Genomic DNA, 17,823 nt, shown 5'->3' with positions numbered 1-17,823 from the left:
TGTGTTTCTGAGTCATGCTTATATTGCGAGACTAAAAGGAGGAAAAATGCACAAGTGGCTAGAATATAAGAGAGAGTACTTGAAGGACAAAGTTTAAACATTGTTTTTTGAAGCAAAAGGCAGATATGGGTTTAAAAAGATACAGAAAGGGAAGCATAATGAGACATGTCACCTTTCACGAAAATTATAGCCCTCAACATATAATCTTCTGGAATTAAATATTATTTAATATAAAGCAATACAAAATCTCTCAAAAACCAGGGGAGGACTGTCATATGTAGGAAATGAAAAAAGTATTTTCAACAAGGTGACCATTATTAGCAATTCAAAAAATTACAGTAAACAGGTGCAAACCAAACGCTCACCATATCAAAGCATTTAGCTAATGGCATCCTTGATAAGACTTTAGTATTGCAGAAGTGCCCTTTCTGTAGAAACAACTGCTTCTCCTCACTATGACAGTTTAGCTCACAGATACTATAAAGATCCCCCAGTTTTAGACTCTGGGCATCACACAGTAACTGGAAGCAATGATGACCATCTGAGTCCATACTCAGAGAGGTACTTACGGTCGTTGCAGAGCGGCCCGCTGAAAGAAGTCATGCTACAGTCACAGCTGAAGCCATCCCATTGCTGCAAGCACACGCCTTGATTAGAACAGGAGTCCTCTTGGCAGGTTGTGCTGGGTCCTGCAAAAACAATCCAAAAGAAACTTGGGTTCTTTAAAAAAAAAATCCACGAGTGTTTCATACATGAGCTGGGTCACATATAGTAGTTGCCAACACCTCAGATTACATGAGCAAACCAGTGTTGAAAGTTCTAGTTCACACACCTGAATTAGCAACAGAGAAGCTGTAATAGGAAGGTTTCCGAAGTTTCAGATATAGGACAAAATACACTATAATAGTAAACAACAACTAGGAAAAGCAAGCACATAGCTTCTAGTGTGATTATGGTTGCAAGTAATCTCTTTCCATCATTAATAATTCTCTATCACCATTTGGATTTTAGAAAAATGCATGGATCTCCTTAACTTCTGACCAATGAATAGAGACACCATGAGAAATGGAGATTAGAGCTTTATGAAGTTGAGATAAAGATTGGCAAAGTAACTGAAAAGAGTTATGCAAAATGCCCTAGAAGTTTCCCTCGCAAACTATGGATAAAGTTATGGTTGCTGGGTGTTTTAGATAGGTATGTTGGCAAGTATCAATTCACATGCTTTAACAATCCATGCAGTTAAACATAAAATGAAACAGTCTGTATAAATGACATGCCCCCATTTAACATACAAGTAAAAAGAATTCTAGTCTATTTCTAAAGAATCATAACTAGAACACTGAGAAACAAAGAACTAAAAAAAAAAAAAAAAAAAAGATGATCAAAGCACTAGAGGCAATCACTATACAAACATATTCAAGACTGAAAGCCTTTATGCAAACTAGGTTATAAAATGAGGTTTTTTGCACAATGTTCAAGAATGGGAAAAATTAAATTTGAACCCAAACAACAGTTACTGCAAAAATGTAAAAAAAATGTTATTTTGGGGTTTCCACTGTGTATTAGGGGGTTTCAGTCTTGTTCTTTACACACGGGGCTATCTACCTTGCAAGTCAGCTTTCATCAATGCAACTTTGTCAGCAAAATTAAAAAAAAAAAAGCAAAATATATTAAATGTTAGTAAGCAATACCAAAATGGGGCAAACACAGAAGAACGTTCAGATTCAAAAAGCATGCTGTTGTAAAGGAGGAGGAAAAAATGCTATGTAGAGCAAACAAATTAATACTAACAGCCATAAATCTTAAGAGAAGCCAAAAATGAGAAAGCGGTAATATGTAAGAATTTTTCTATGTATGTACATATACATAATGGTTAATTGAGCTGATGACATGTAATGAAAGAAATTAAAAGAGCTGTTGTATTTTTTCCTCTCTTAGACAGATATGAATGTATCACCCAAGTGATCATGTTGCTTATTTGGAACATGTGGTACAATTTGTCATGCGCAGATACAGTGCAGACCATGGTCATTAGCAGACCCGTTATCCCTCTCCATTTCTCTTTCCATCTACATCTTTCTGTCTTTAATTGCAATTAAATCTTGAAACTGTGATGCCAGCCTTTCACTGCCAACGGCTGAACTTGAGAGTGACACCAAACCATCAGAATGTACTATATAGATCAGTGGGGCGGATGAGAGAAGGAAGGGATGGAAGAAGCAGACGCAATGCCATTCCACTTACCAGAAAAATCCCTCTACAAGGTTTCAGTGTGGAGTGTTTATCTTTGTTCTTAGCAGGCTGGGTCTATACCACTCAAGGATTTCAGAGTTATGTCAGCATTTTCCCCACCTTCATAATTCCCTACAACTCTTCTAAACTGCCCCGTGAATATTTATTACAATAGAACCTCACTCATAAGGACTACCTTAGAGAAGGTTAAAAAGGGAATATACTCCATCTAAATAGCTTTAGAGTAGAAAACTGAAGATATTTCCTAGTCAACACAATAGCTTTTATGAAAATATAAAAATGATACTGGCCCAATTAGATTCTATTAACACTGAGAGCCTGTGAGGTAACTACTTTAGTGAATGAATGGGAACGACCCGTAATTAGCCATTGTGTAAATCGACATTTTTGTAAAATGTCTTTTTTTTTTCCTTTTTTTTTTCCCTTTTTATTAATATTTTCAGCGTAACAGTATTCATTCTTTTTGCACAACACCCAGTGCTCCATGCAAAACGTGCCCTCCCCATCACCCACCACCTGTTCCCCCAACCTCCCACCCCTGACCCTTCAAAACCCTCAGGTTGTTTTTCAGAGTCCATAGTCTCTTATGGTTCGCCTCCCCTCCCCAATGTCCATAGCCCGCTCCCCCTCTCCCAATCCCACCTCCCCCAGTTTGTTTTGTGAGATTAAGAGTCATTTATGGTTTGTCTCCCTCCCAATCCCATCTTGTTTCATTTATTCTTCTCCTATCCCCCTACCCCCCCATGTTGCTTCTCCATGTCCTCATATCAGGGAGATCATATGATAGTTGTCTTTCTCCGATTGACTTATTTCACTAAGCATGATACGCTCTAGTTCCATCCACGTCGTCGCAAATGGCAAGATTTCATTTCTTTTGATGGCTGCATAGTATTCCATTGTGTATATATACCACATCTTCTTGATCCATTCATCTGTTGATGGACATCTAGGTTCTTTCCATAGTCTGGCTATTGTAGACATTGCTGCTATAAACATTCGGGTACACGTGCCCCTTCGGATCACTATGTTTGTATCTTTAGGGTAAATACCCAGTAGTGCAATTGCTGGGTCATAGGGTAGTTCTATTTTCAACATTTTGAGGAACCTCCATGCTGTTTTCCAGAGTGGTTGCACCAGCTTGCATTCCCACCAACAGTGGAGGAGGGTTCCCCTTTCTCCACATCCTCTCCAGCATCTGTCATTTCCTGACTTGTTAATTTTAGCCATTCTGACTGGTGTGAGGTGATATCTCATTGTGGTTTTGATTTGTATTTCCCTGATGCCGAGTGACGTGGAGCACTTTTTCATGTGTCTGTTGGCCATCTGGATGTCTTCTTTGCAGAAATGTCTGTTCATGTCCTCTGCCCATTTCTTGATTGGATTGTTTGTTCTTTGGGTGTTGAGTTTGCTAAGTTCCTTATAGATTTTGGATACTAGCCCTTTATCTGATATGTCGTTTGCAAATATCTTCTCCCATTCTGTCAGCTGTCTTTTGGTTTTGTTAACTGTTTCCTTTGCTGTGCAAAAGCTTTTGATCTTGATGAAATCCCAATAGTTCATTTTTGCCCTTGCTTCCCTTGCCTTTGCCGCTGTTCCTAGGAAGATGTTGCTGCGGCTGAGGTCAAAGAGGTTGCTGCCTGCGTTCTCCTCAAGGATTTTGATGGATTCCTTTCTCACATTGAGGTCCTTCATCCATTTGGAGTCTATTTTCGTGTGTGGTGTAAGGAAGTGGTCCAATTTCATTTTTCTGCATGTGGCTGTCCAATTTTCCCAGCACCATTTATTGAAGAGGCTGTCTTTTTTCCATTGGATATTCTTTCCTGCTTTGTCGAAGATTAGTTGACCATCGAGTTGAGGGTCGATTTCTGGGCTCTCTATTCTGTTCCACTGGTCTATGTGTCTGTTTTTGTGCCAGTACCATGCTGTCTTGATGATGACAGCTTTGTAATAGAGCTTGAAGTCCGGAATTGTGATGCCACCAACTTTGGCTTTGTTCTTCACTATTCCTTTGGCTATTCGAGGTCTTTTCTGGTTCCATATAAATTTTAGGATTATTTGTTCCATTTCTTTGAAAAAAATGGATGGTATTTTGATAGGGATTGCATTAAATGTGTAGATTGCTTTAGGTAGCATAGACATTTTCACAATATTTATTCTTCCAATCCAGGAGCATGGAACATTTTTCCATTTTTTTGTGTCTTCCTCAATTTCTTTCATGAGTACTTTATAATTTTCTGTGTATAGATTCTTAGTCTCTTTGGTTAGGTTTATTCCTAGGTATCTTATAGTTTTGGGTACAATTGTGAATGGGATTGACTCCTTAATTTCTCTTTCTTCAGTCTTGTTGTTGGTGTACAGAAATGCAACTGATTTCTGTGCATTGATTTTATATCCTGACACTTTACTGAATTCCTGTACAAGTTCTAGCAGTTTTGGAGTGGAGTCTTTTGGGTTTTCCACATATAGTATCATATCATCTGCGAAGAGTGATAGTTTGACTTCTTCTTTACCAATTTGGATGCCTTTAATTTCTTTTTGTTGTCTGATTGCTGAGGCTAGGACTTCTAATACTATGTTGAATAGCAGTGGTGATAATGGACATCCCTGCCGTGTTCCTGACCTTAATGGAAAAGCTTTCAGTTTTTCTCCATTGAGAATGATATTTGCAGTGGGTTTTTCATAGATGGCTTTGATAATATTGAGGTATGTGCCCTCTATCCCTACACTTTGAAGAGTTTTGATCAGGAAGGGATGCTGTACTTTGTCAAATGCTTTTTCAGCATCTATGGAGAGTATCATATGGTTCTTGTTCTTTCTTTTATTAATGTGTTCTATCACATTGATTGATTTGCGGATGTTGAACCAACCCTGCAGCCCTGGAATAAATCCCACTTGATCGTGGTGAATAATCCTTTTAATGTACTGTTGAATCCTATTGGCTAGTATTTTGGCGAGAATTTTTGCGTCTGTGTTCATCAAGGATATTGGTCTGTAGTTCTCTTTTTTGGTGGGATCCTTGTCTGGTTTTGGGATCAAGGTGATGCTGGCCTCATAGAATGAGTTTGGAAGTTTTCCTTCCATTTCTATTTTTTGGAACAGTTTCAGGAGAATAGGAATGAGTTCTTCTTTAAATGTTTGGTAGAATTCCCCTGGGAAGCCGTCTGGCCCTGGGCTTTTGTTTGTTTGGAGATTTTTGATGACTGTTTCAATCTCCTTACTGGTTATGGGCCTGTTCAGGTTTTCTATTTCTTCCTGGTTCAGTTGTGGTAGTTTATATGTCTCTAGGAATGCATCCATTTCTTCCAGATTGTCCAATTTGTTGGCGTAGAGTTGCTCATAGTATGTTCTTATAATTGTCTGTATTTCTTTGGTGTTAGTTGTGATCTCTCCTCTTTCATTCATGATTTTATTGATTTGGGTCCTTTCTCTTTTCTTTTTGATGAGTCTGGCCAGGGGTTTATCAATCCTATTGATTCTTTCAAAGAACCAGCTCCTAGTTTCATTGATTTTTTCTATTGTTTTTTTGGTTTCTATTTCATTGATTTCTGCTCTGATCTTTATGATTTCTCTTCTCCTGCTGGGTTTAGGGTTTCTTTCTTGTTCTTTCTCCAGCTCCTTTACGTGTAGGGTTAGGTTGTGTGCTTGAGACCTTTCTTGTTTCTTGAGAAAGGCTTGTACCGCTATATATTTTCCTCTCAGGACTGCCTTTGCTGTGTCCCATAGATATTGAACTGCTGTGTTTTCATTATCATTTGTTTCCATGAATTTTTTCAATTCTTCTTTAATTTCCTGGTTGACCCATTCATTCTTTAGAAGGATGCTGTTTAGTCTCCATGTATTTGGGTTCTTTCCAGCTTTCGTCTTGTGATTGAGTTCTAGCTTCAGAGCATTGTGGTCTGAAAATATGCAGGGAATAATCCTAATCTTTTGATACCGGTTGAGACCTGATTTGTGACCCAGGATGTGATCTATTCTGGAGAAGGTTCCATGTGCACTAGAGAAGAATGTTTATTCTGTTGCTTTGGGATGAAATGTTCTGAATATATCTGTGATGTCCATCTGGTCCAGTGTGTCATTTAAGGCCTTTATTTCCTTGTTGATCTTTTGCTTGGATGATCTGTCCATTTCAGTGAGGGGAGTGTTAAAGTCCCCTACTATTATTGTATTATTATTGATGTGTTTGATTTTGTTATTAATTGGTTGATATAGTTGGCTGCTCCCACGTTAGGGGCATAGATATTTAAAATTGTTAGATCTTCTTGTTGGACAGACCCTTTGACTAGGATATAGTGTCCTTCCTCATCTCTTATTATAGTCTTTGGCTTGAAATCTAATTGATCTGATATAAGGATTGCCACCCCAGCTTTCTTCTGATGCCCATTAGCATGGTAAATTGTTTTCCACCCCCTCACTTTAAATCTGGAGGTGTCTTCGCATCTAAAATGAGTTTCTTGTAGGCAACATACTGATGGGTTTTGTTTTTTTATCCATTCTGATACCCTGTGTCTTTTGATTGGGGCATTTAGCCCATTAACATTCAGGGTAACTATTGAGAGATATGAATTTAGTGCCATTAGTAGCCTGTAAGGTGACTGTTACTGTATATTGTCTCTGTACCTTTCTGATCTACTACTTTTAGGCTCTCTCTTTGCTTAGAGGACCCCTTTCAATATTTCCTGGAGAGCTGGTTTGGTGTTTGCCAATTCTTTCAGTTTTTGTTTGTCCTGGAAGCTTTTGATCTCTCCTTCTATTTTCAATGATAGCCTAGCTGGATAGAGTATTCTTGGCTGCATGTTTTTCTCATTGAGTGCTCTGAATATATCATGCCAGCACTTTCTGGCCTGCCAGGTCTCTGTGGATAAGTCTGCCGCCAATCTAATATTTTTACCATTGTATGTTACTGATTTCTTTTCTCGGGCTGCTTTCAGGATTTTCTCTTTGTCACTAAGACTTGTAAATTTTACTATTAGGTGACGGGGTGTGGACCTATTCTTGTTGACTTTGAGGGGGGTTCTCTGCATCTCCTGGATTTTAATGCTTGTTCCCTTTGCCATATTAGGGAAATTCTCTCCAATGATTCTCTCCAATAGACCCTCTGCTCCCCTCTCTGTTTCTTCTTCTTCTGGAATCCCAATTATTCTAATGTTGTTTCGTCTTATGGTGTCACTTATCTCTCGAATTCTCCCCTCATGGTCCAGTAGCTGTTTGTCCCTCTTTTGCTCGGCTTCCTTATTCTCTGTCATTTGGTCTTCTATATCACTAATTCTTTCTTCTGCCTCATTGATCCTAGCAGTGAGAGCCTCCATTTTTGATTGCACCTCATTAATAGCTTTTTTGATTTCAACTTGGTTAGACTTTAGTTCTTTAATTTCTCCAGAAAGGGCTTTAATATCTCCAGAGAGGGTTTCTCTAATATCTTCCATGCCTTTTTCGAGCCCGGCTAGAATGTTCAGAATCGTCATTCTGAACTCTTGATCTGACATAGTACCAATGTCTGTGTTGATTAGGTCCCTAGCCTTCGGTACTGTCTCTTGTTCTTTTGTTTGTGGTGATTTTTTCCGCCTTGTCATTTTGTCCAGATAAGAGGATATGAAGGAGCAAATAAACTACTAATAGGGTGGCAAAGACCCCGGAAAAATGCGCTGTAACCAAATCAGAAGAGACCCCAAATTGTGGGGGGGGGGGAAGGGGATAAAAAACAGGTTCTGAAAAAAAAAGAAAAAAAAAAAAAGAAAAAAATTTAAAAAATAAAACAAATAAAAAAATATAAAAAAGAAAGAAAAAATATATATATTTAGATGAACTAGTCAAAAAACGTTAAAAAAGAAAAGGGTAAAAGTTTTTAAAAAAATTTAGCAGAAGAAGAAAAAAGAAAAAAAATTGAAAAAAGAAAAAAAAAATAAAAAATTGAAAAAAGAAAAAAAAATTGAAGTAGCCGCAAGACTAAAGAATCATGGGGAGAAAGCCATGAGTTCCGTGCTTTGCTTTCTCCTCCTCTGGAATTGCTCTGCTGTCTTAGGAATTGAATCTGCTTTCTCCTTGATAGATGAACTTCGTCCTGGCTGGATATTTTGTTGATCTTCTGGGGGAGGGGCCTGTTGTAGTGACTCTCAAGTGTCTTTGCCCGAGGCGGGATTGCACCGCCCTTACCAGCGGCCGGACTAAGTAATCGGCTCGGGTTCGCTTTTGGGAGCTTCTGTTCCCTGAACGCTTTCCGTAGAGTTCCAGAGGACGGGAATGAAAATGGCGGCCTCCTAGTCTCCAGCCCGGAGGAGCCTTGAGCCTGGGGCCCCACTCCTCAGTGCGCCCCCAGAGGACAGCACCCAATCACTCCCGTATCCCCAGCCTCTAGCCGCGCTCCGAGCTCACCCAGCCCGCGACCAGTTCAAGGTAACCCCGAGCTGAGAGTTCAGTCCTCGGCTCTGTCTTTGCAGCCGGTTTCTCCGTTCTAATACCTGCGAGCTCTCCGACACTCTGACACCCCCGATCCTTCTGTGACCTTGCGGGGCCTGGGGCCACGCTGGCCCCGCGTGGGCTTCACCCCGGTTTAGCCCCTGGAGCAATGTCCCTCAGTGGAACAGACTTTTAAAAGTCCTGATTTTGTGCTCCGTTCCTCCGCCGCTTGCCGGGAGCCGGCCCCTCCCCCCGCGGTCTATCTTCCCGTCGTTTTAGATTCACTTCTCCGCCAGTCCTACCTTTCAGAAAGTGGTTGATTTTCTGTTTCTAGAGTTGCTGTTCTTCTTCTCTTCGCTCTCCCGTTGGATTTGTAGGTGTTTGCTATGTTTAGATAAGCTATCGAGCTGATCTCCTGCTACCTGATGTAGTCTCAGGCTGCTACTTCTCCGCCATCTTGACTCCTCCCCCAAAATGTCTTTTTAAACATACTCGTTACAATGGTATTTTTATTACAACTTTCTCAGTAAAGGGAGTCCTCATAGAAAACTATTGAATTTAACCTAACCTATGTGAGTTTTCACAAATTCAGAAACCCTAGCATTGTAAGAATGAATTAGAGAATAACGGCAACAATAGGTATACTAATGGCAATGGTAATAACAGTTTTTATTATTAATAATAATTTCCCAGGCCTGGAAGCCCTGAACGGATGTAACAGGTTTTCCCACCTATCTCATGCAAGAACTAAGAACCACTAAACGGCTAAGTTTTTGCGGTTCCTCCAGTCTGTGCAAGGTTAAGTGGTCTAATGATCTTTATCCAATTGCATTAGAGACTGAAAATAATTATTGTTTGTTTGGAAAACAAAAGAAAACAACAAACAACTCTTAAAGCAATACTCCGTCTCATATTCTCTTGTGGGACGAGTGCAGGATTAGGCAGTAATGCGTGCCCAGCATGGGTTGGGGGCTGGTTATCAGTACGTGGCTGCTCCCTTTCTTGCCCAGCAGAGGGTATGAGCAGGAACAGGAACGGATGAAGACCCAGATTACCGTCCTTTTATTTTTGTAAAAATTATCAGAAATACAATTGCAACATAATACTAATTCTAAAACTGCAATCCTGAAGACAAATGTGTCCATGGGGTAGAACAGCAACTAGAGTATCTGCCAAACCTTTATGTGAGCATAAAGACATGCTTTACTATTATTATTTTTTCATTATCACAACAGTCTTTTTATATTCAGGTATTACAGGAGAATGCATGCCTATGCCTGACAAGACACATTTTTCAAAATACTCACCTTCTAGAACAATATTTAAACATTGACAGGCATTTGTGCAAGACAAAGCCCTGAATTTATTTTCCCTTTAGTTATGCAATGTTCCTTTTATTTTATCACTGAATAAAATTGGGAACAAGCCACAAGGACATTTGTATTAAGTGGTTAAGTATAAGGATATGTCTGCAAAAGAAAAGAAGTGAAGGTAAAACTAAAATCTCTGGAAACCAAAGAAGCAAGAGAGGGAAGTGTTTTGATGCCTGGGCTTTCAAGTACGGCAAACTTGGGTTCAAAGCTTCCATCATTCACGTAGGAGCTGTGTGACCTTAGGAAGGTCACCTTACACCTCTGAGGCTCAATTTACTCATCTAAAAAAAGTCAGCACTACCTAATTTACAGAGTTTTGAGGATTCAGTGAAAAAGCCTATGTAAACTTATTATAAACTGGTGCTAAATCAATGGTAACTTTGATAATTAAGTATTTCTGTACCTTATTATAATACTTCTGGGGCTGAATGGTATGAGACTATGCAAAGAGTGTCTGAATTAATTTTTCCTTCTTGACTTTATGTATGAAAGTTATCATGACTTGGTACTGAGTTTGACTAAGCCTGATTATTGGTTGATTGCCAGTCTCTATTGTCTCCTACACAAGCAGGAAAATGTTACCCTAGCAGTGATTTACAAAGTGTGGTCCTTGGAACAACAGTATCAGCATCACTGTAGGAAAGTGTTAGAAACGTAAATTTTAGGGTCCTGCTGAAGCAGCCACCCTGGAGGGTAGAGTTCCATAATTTGGGTTTTAACAATTCTCCAGGGGATTCGGATACTGGTTCAAGTTTGAGAAACATTGATCTGAAGGGGCTTGGACAAGGCAAGCTTCTTCCCTACCTAGTGTGTTATATAAATAAAAGCAGTGATAACCGAATGCAATTAGTTAAAAATGGAAGGCAGCAAGTGGTTACTAGAAAAGACCAAGAACTTTCTACATGAAAGGTGCTTAGAGATTTGTGGGTCTTGTTGGATAGGAATGATGGAAAAATATTGAAAGATATTATTTGATTATTGTCACATTTACAGAATTTCTATTAACATTAAACTTAAGTGATTCCAATGTGATTTGGATTTAAAATTCCATGAGACAACCATCTTCAGAGAGAGAACTGATCAAATGTCTAGAATTTGATCACTAATCCTAAAAACATGTGTATGTCATGTCATCCATTGCACCTATGACATGTATATCTGAGATCATTTTTAAGAACTGCAGAGGACAGAAATAGTCATAAATTAAAAGTTGTTAATCTTGATGTTGGAATGAAAAAATTCAGGGAAGTGTCAAAGCAGAAAGGCAGGGGCATGGTAACATTCTAAGAAAAAAAATGGAGTGATTAAAAAGAGGCTAAGAATTATTAAAGCTCAGATATTAAAGCATCCTAGATAAGATAGGGAAGGAGTCAATGTCAGTATCTACTGAATGATTTCAAGTGTTCGCATAGTCGTTTGTTTCCCAGGAGGATGTATAATAATCTTAAGCAAGTTGCTCAATAGATTATGTTAGAAAGTAAAACTGAATATCATTTCTGCAAATATTCTTTGGTCAGTACAGCTTCCCCTCATTAGTTTTCCCTTCTACCCATCCACACACATCACCTATGTGCCTGTGCTGGCGGGTCATGTGTGTTCGTTTGCTTTTCTGTCTTGTGGGTGTTAGCTGTGAACATGTCTGTCTGCTCCTAATATCTCTTCGCAGGTGAGAAGTCATTTACCAAGGAACTTGTAAAAAGGTCTATTTTAATGGGGGTGGGGGGGGAAGTACTGTCAGCAATTTGTCGTACTTTTTCCCCCTTTTTCTAATGTACATATTCTTACTGATTAGATCACCTCTAAGAATCCAAGTTATGAGACACATCCTTATATCCATCCAGTAGAAGTAATTCTTCACTTAAAGATCTTGTTTCCTTTGGTAAATGGAGAAAATAGTTTCTCTTTGTTTTACAAGTGTTATACCAAAATTTGAAATAAAGAAAATAAATATAGCAATAACATTAAATAAAATTCAACAAAGGCTTCTATTAAATAGCATTATCTTCTGGCAGGATTAAATCACAGTTTAAATTTTACCTGACTTTTCAAGGGAATATATGTTGTGGAGGAAAAAAAAAAGTATGTTCAAAACAACAACAACAACAACAACAAAACAAAAACCTCCATGTACTTAGATAATTGCTAAATCTAATGGCATTATTTTGGCCGAGAAGAGATGATTCGTAGTCTCCTGGGGGATAGGAATTCGCATGTCTTTCTTTGCCTCTCCCAAATGAAATTCCATTATGAATCTAAAATTTTCAAAATAGCCCAAACTGTTTTCAACATTAAAGGAGAAGCAGCAACACATTCAGAGCCCCCAAATTTAGAATAATGTGATTAAATTACATTTATGGAGGGAGAATTGGCTCAAATAATCTGAGGTGTTGAAATGAAAATTATCTAAAATGAATGTAGCAATCAAAAAGTACTCCTACAGATCTTAGTCTGATAGAGAGCACAAAAGAACAGAAAGATACTTGAGCACATTTCTCAAGTAAGGAATATTAGTCTTTGGTAAAAGAAGAAACCAATTTTTGCTAAAACAAACTGATGATATACAGAAGAAACTTGTGCTGGGTAGATACAAACCAAATAGTGACGTGACAACAAGTACGTGAACTTTATTTTCCTGTATATCTTGCTGAATGTAGATTTGAAACAAACAGTCTCAAATGATTGACACTTGCTGGAGCAAATCTACTTTTTTTAGTCCAAACAGGATATCTATTTAATGTTACAAAGCAGGCATTGCAGAACTGATCAACACACTAATTAGGCAAACTATCAAATGCAAAGGAGAAAATAACAAGATCCATACACAGAGCCCGCATCTTACATAAGGCCTTAGCATAGGTTTGCAAACAGTCCAGAAAACTTAAGATTTATATGACAAAAAGTGAAAAGCACAAACAAGGATTTCTAAGCCCTATGGTGGGGTTTGAACAGTTGGCAGAAATAACTTTTGCTGACTAGAGAGATTTGTTCTTATTTATGGGTGGAATTAGAATTACTTAGAGTTTGATAACAGAGATTTAGTACCTTCACATCCTCTCTCAATCTGTCCATTGCAGAAAAGAGCATCTGAGATGAGGTCTGGAAGTCGTCCGTTTAAATCAACGGATGCCAGGCAGCCTTGAAAGCCCTCCTTGGCATGGACGAGTTTCGGCAAAGATTTGTATGTTTCTTTAGCCACTCCTCCTATATACAAGTCACCTGTGGGAAGATCAAAGTTTTGGTCACAAAAGTAACTTGTCATTCCTTTAAACATACAGTAGGACAGAAAATAGTTTGGCTTATATTTCATTAAATTAACTAAATTCATTTAAGAAGTCAATTTATAATTAGATATTTTCTTAAAAGTGCGAAACAGAAGTGTTTGAACAACAGATCCGCACTTGAAGACATTTCTAGGAGCTATTTCCACAGAGAATTGAAGAAGCTCAACACATTGTAGCAAAGTGGAAAGAATATGGGCCTCGGAGTTGCATAACCTTGCACTGAAATCTGAGCCTGGTTATTTACCAACTCTATGGCTTTTAACTTTTTTTTCCCCCAGTTTTTCTGATCATTTAAAAACCTCATTTCTAAAACATGAATGATAAAATTTGTTCTATCGGTTTTCATGAGAATTAAATGAGATAAAATATAGGACTTATCCACTACAGTAAAAATAGGAAGTAGATACTCAGTCAACCTTCTGCTTAGAGAACTCTGGGTCTTTCAGTTCCTCAGAAGCTCAACAAATTCTACGGTCCACAATTACCGTTTTCACTAGTGCCCATTATATTTCACATATGCCCATTATCCTTACCTGTACCTATCATATTCACTCCCATAAAAGTCTGCATATGTCTGAATATAACAATATAACATCCTTTTCCAGGCATATATATATATATATATATATATATATATATATATATATATATATATTTTAGGTGAAGTTATACCACTCTGAATTCTTTATGCTACTCTGGGATCTGTTAACAAGTTATCGATTATTTTTCTTTCTAATTTTATTACAGTTTCTAATGGAACACTTTGGTCTGCTTTGTCATTTCATGTCTCTAGGTGTGAGATTTCCCAACTTCATGGGCCATTACTTACAAGGAGAGATTGCAACCCACATTTGATGATGTTTCATCTCCTATCAAATATTATCTGCCATATCTGTATGGCACTGAGTAGATGTAATTCACTGACTTTAGTAAACAATCAATGCAGAAGATGGGGATGGTGACCCCAACATTCCATAATATATGTTTGTATTTAAAAGCTTTGCTAAACACTCTATTGAGCAAACTGCTTTTCTGACATTTCATTGTCAGTTGAATTTTCTTTCTCACATTAACCATCCTAACTTTCATGTCACCTGATGCCTTTTTCCCAATGTAACACAGAGCTCCTACATTTCTGACGTTTCTCTGGGTCCCTCTGTGTTGTCTTCATGTGATGGGGGAAAGAGAGAACTGATACCCAGATGAATGCTTATCCTGCTTGTTGAGTCATGAGTGATAAAGTTCTTGGTCTCTGACCTGGAAAGCTTGTGTCTTCTGCCAGCATCCACAAAACAGTGACAAGCTAACCAACTAGATTATAAGCAGGCTGAAACCACAGATAGAACAGTCCTGAATTGTACTGAGATATAAAGTGAGCTTGCTTAAAGTCATTTAGCCCTAGAAACTGAGGACTTAGGCCCTTGACCTATTTACTAAAGCTCTAGGTAGTACACTAGGGTGTCACTGACCTTGCATAATTTGTACGAAATGCATTGAATGCATTTACTTCCCCTACCTCTTAAATAAAACGTCTATTGACTACTAACCAAATTCTTTTTTTTTTTTTTTTGCCTTCATTAACATATAATGTATTATTTATTTCAGGGGTACAGGTCTGTGATTCATCAGTCTTACACAATTCACAGGACTCACCATAGAATATACCCTCCCCAATATCCATCACCCAGCCACCCATCTCTCCTACCCTCCTCCACTCCAGCAACCCTCAGTTTGTTTCCTGAGATTAAAAGTCTCTTATGGTTTGTCTCTCTCTCTCTCTGGTTTTGTCTTGTTTCACTTTTCCATCCCTTCCTCTATGATCCTTTGTCTTGTTTCTCAAATTCTTCATATCAGTGAGATCATATAACAACTGTCTTTCTCTGTTGACTTATTTCACTTAGCATAATACCCTCTGGTTTCATCCATGTCACTGCAAATGGCCAGATTTCTTTTTTTGATGGCTGCATAATATACCATTGTGTGTGTGTGTGTGTGTGTGCGCGCGCGCGCGCGCGCGTGTGCATATCACATCTTCTTTATCCATTCATCTGATGATGGACATCTAAGTTCTTTCCATAGTTTGGCTATTTTTTACATTGCTGCTATAAACATTCGGGTGCACATGCCCCTTCGGATCACTACATTTCTATCTTTAGGGTAAATACCAAGTAGTGAAATTGCTGATTTGTGAAGTAGCTCTATTTTCAACTTTTTGAGGAACCTCCATGCTGTTTTCCAGAGTGGTTGTACTAGCTTGCATTCTCACCAACAATATAGGAGGGTTCCCCTTGTTTTTTCTTTTTTTTTATCCATTCTGATATCCAATCTATCCATTTTTTATCCATTTATCTTTATCCAGTCTTTTGTTTGGGGCATTTAGCACATTTACATTCAGGGTAACTATTGAAAGATATGAATTTAGTGTCATTTTATTGCCTGTAAGGTGACTCTGTATTGTCTCTGTTCCTTTCTGGTCTGTGTTACTTTAAGGCTCTCTCTTTGCTTAGAGGAACCCTTTCAATATTTCCTGTAGGCCTGGTTTGGTGTTTGCAAATTTTTTTAGTTTTTGTTCATCCTGGAAGCTTTTTATTTCTCCTTCTATTTTCAATGACAGCCTAGCTGGATATAGTATTTTGGGCTGCATGTTTTTCTCATTTAGTGCTCTGAATATATCATGTCAGTCCTTTCTGGCCTGCCAGGTCTCTGTGGATAGGTTTGCTGCCAATCTAATATTTCTACCATTGTAGGTTATAGACCTCTTGCTCTGAGCTGCTTTGGGGATGATGATGATGATGATGATGATGATGATGATGATGATGATGATGATTTTTTGTCTCTAAGACTTGTAAGTTTTACTCTTAGATGATGGGGTGTGGACTTTGTGTGTATGTGTGTGAGGGGGGTTCTCTGTGCTTCCTGGATTTTGATACCTGTTTCCTTCCCCAAGTTAGGAAAGTTCTCCACTATAATTTGCTTCAATGTACCATCTGCCTCTCTCTCTCTTTCTTCTTCTGGGGTCCCAATTATTCTAATACTGTATTATCTTATGGTATTACTTATCTCTCAAATTCTCCCCTTCTTATCCAGTTGTTGTTTATCTCTCGTTTTCTCAGATTCCTTATTCTTCATCATTTGGTCTTCTATATCACTAATTCTCTCTTCTGCCTCATTTATTCCAGCAGTAAGAGTCTCCATTTTTTGTTGCACCTCATTAATAGCTTTTTGATTTCAATTTGATTGATTTTAGTTCTTTTATTTCTCCAGAAAGGGATTCTCTAGTATCTTCTATGCTTTTTTTCAAGCCCAGGTAGTATCTTTATAATCATCATTCTGGACTCTAGTTCTGACATCTTACTAATGCCCATATTGATTAGGTTCTAGCAGTTGGTACTGTCTCTGACATCTTACTAATGTCTGTATAGATTAAGTCCTAGCAGTTGGTACTGTCTCTTGTCCTCTTTTCTGAGGTGAGTTTTTCCATTTTGTCATTTTGTCCATAGAAGACTAGACAAATGAGAGAACAAAATGCTAAAAGGGTAAGGACGACTATAGAAAAATATACACTAAACAAATCAGAAGAAACCTGAAACTGGGTTTCGGGGGGGGAAGGAAAAAGAAAAAATATATATATATATAATCAGGCTGGTGAATAGAGCAGAGCTACATACTTGATTTTGGGTCTATTTTGGTCTTTTAGAAGAAACTGTCTCCCAAAATTTTAAAGAAATAAAAACACATATTTAAAAATAAGGGTAAATATGATGAAGGCATGGAATATGACTGTAAAGATGAAAATTAAAAAAGATTTTTAAAAAGGAATTGATAAGGTAGGAGTTGACTGAAAAAAGAAAGAAAAAAATTTTTTTAAATGTGGGGAGAGAGTGTGATTAGGCAGGAGACTAGAACAAAGCCATACACTAAATTTAGGGAATATTCTGGTCTGTTAGAAGAAACTGTATCCAAAAATTTTAAAGAAATAAAACTTCTATATATTAAAAAAATAAGGTTAAATATAATGAAGAGATAGAATATGACTGTAAAAATGAAAATTTAAAAATTTTTAAAAAGTTATTGATATGATAAGATGTTGGTTAAAATAGGAAAGATGAAATTTTTTAAAAATAGAAAAATAAAAAAACAAAAATTTTTAAAATTTAATTTTGAAAGACTAAAGAATCATGGGGAAAAGCCATGAATTCTACCTGTTGTGTTCCCCTAGGGCTGGAGATTTGCAGTTCTCATTGATCAGTGAACTTGGTCTTGGCTGGATGTTCTTGCTGATCTTCTGGGAGAGGGACCTGTTGCACTGATCCTCAAATGGCTTTGCCCAAGGTGGAATTACACTGCCCTTACCAGGGGCCAGGCTAAGTAATCTGCTCTGGTCTATGCTCAGCAGTTTTTATTCCTTGAAAGCTTTCCGTACAGCTTTGGAGGATTAGAATGAAAATGGCGGCCTCTCAATCTCCAGGTCTGGAGGATCCGAGAACTCGGATCCTACTCTTCAGTGTGCCCTCAGAAAAAAG

The 17,823-nt window shown here is 38.0% G+C and overlaps 1 protein-coding gene across 29 annotated transcripts in view; it reads right to left on the bottom strand.

Annotated features, from left to right (window-relative positions):
- The window catches only part of NRXN1 (neurexin 1), a 1,247,328-nt gene that overhangs the window by 578,422 nt on the left and 651,083 nt on the right, over nt 1-17,823 (bottom strand). For 18 of the 29 annotated variants that reach the window (XM_045979157.1, XM_045979173.1, XM_045979161.1 and 15 more), the window contains 2 exons: nt 13,062-13,235; nt 570-689 (listed from right to left, as the gene is read on the bottom strand). In XM_045979157.1, the coding sequence (XP_045835113.1) occupies nt 570-689; nt 13,062-13,235 (294 nt within the window). Of the gene's footprint in view, nt 1-569; nt 690-1,605; nt 1,633-13,061; nt 13,236-17,823 lie in introns of all 29 variants that reach the window. The other 11 variants (XM_045979150.1, XM_045979153.1, XM_045979171.1 and 8 more) reach the window with 1 other exon arrangement.

This window comes from Meles meles, chromosome 15 (genome assembly GCF_922984935.1).
Source record: "Meles meles chromosome 15, mMelMel3.1 paternal haplotype, whole genome shotgun sequence".
Taxonomy (NCBI): Eukaryota; Metazoa; Chordata; class Mammalia; order Carnivora; family Mustelidae; genus Meles; species Meles meles.
The sequence above is the reverse complement of the archived record's forward strand: the minus strand, read 5'-3'. Positions and strand labels throughout refer to the sequence as shown.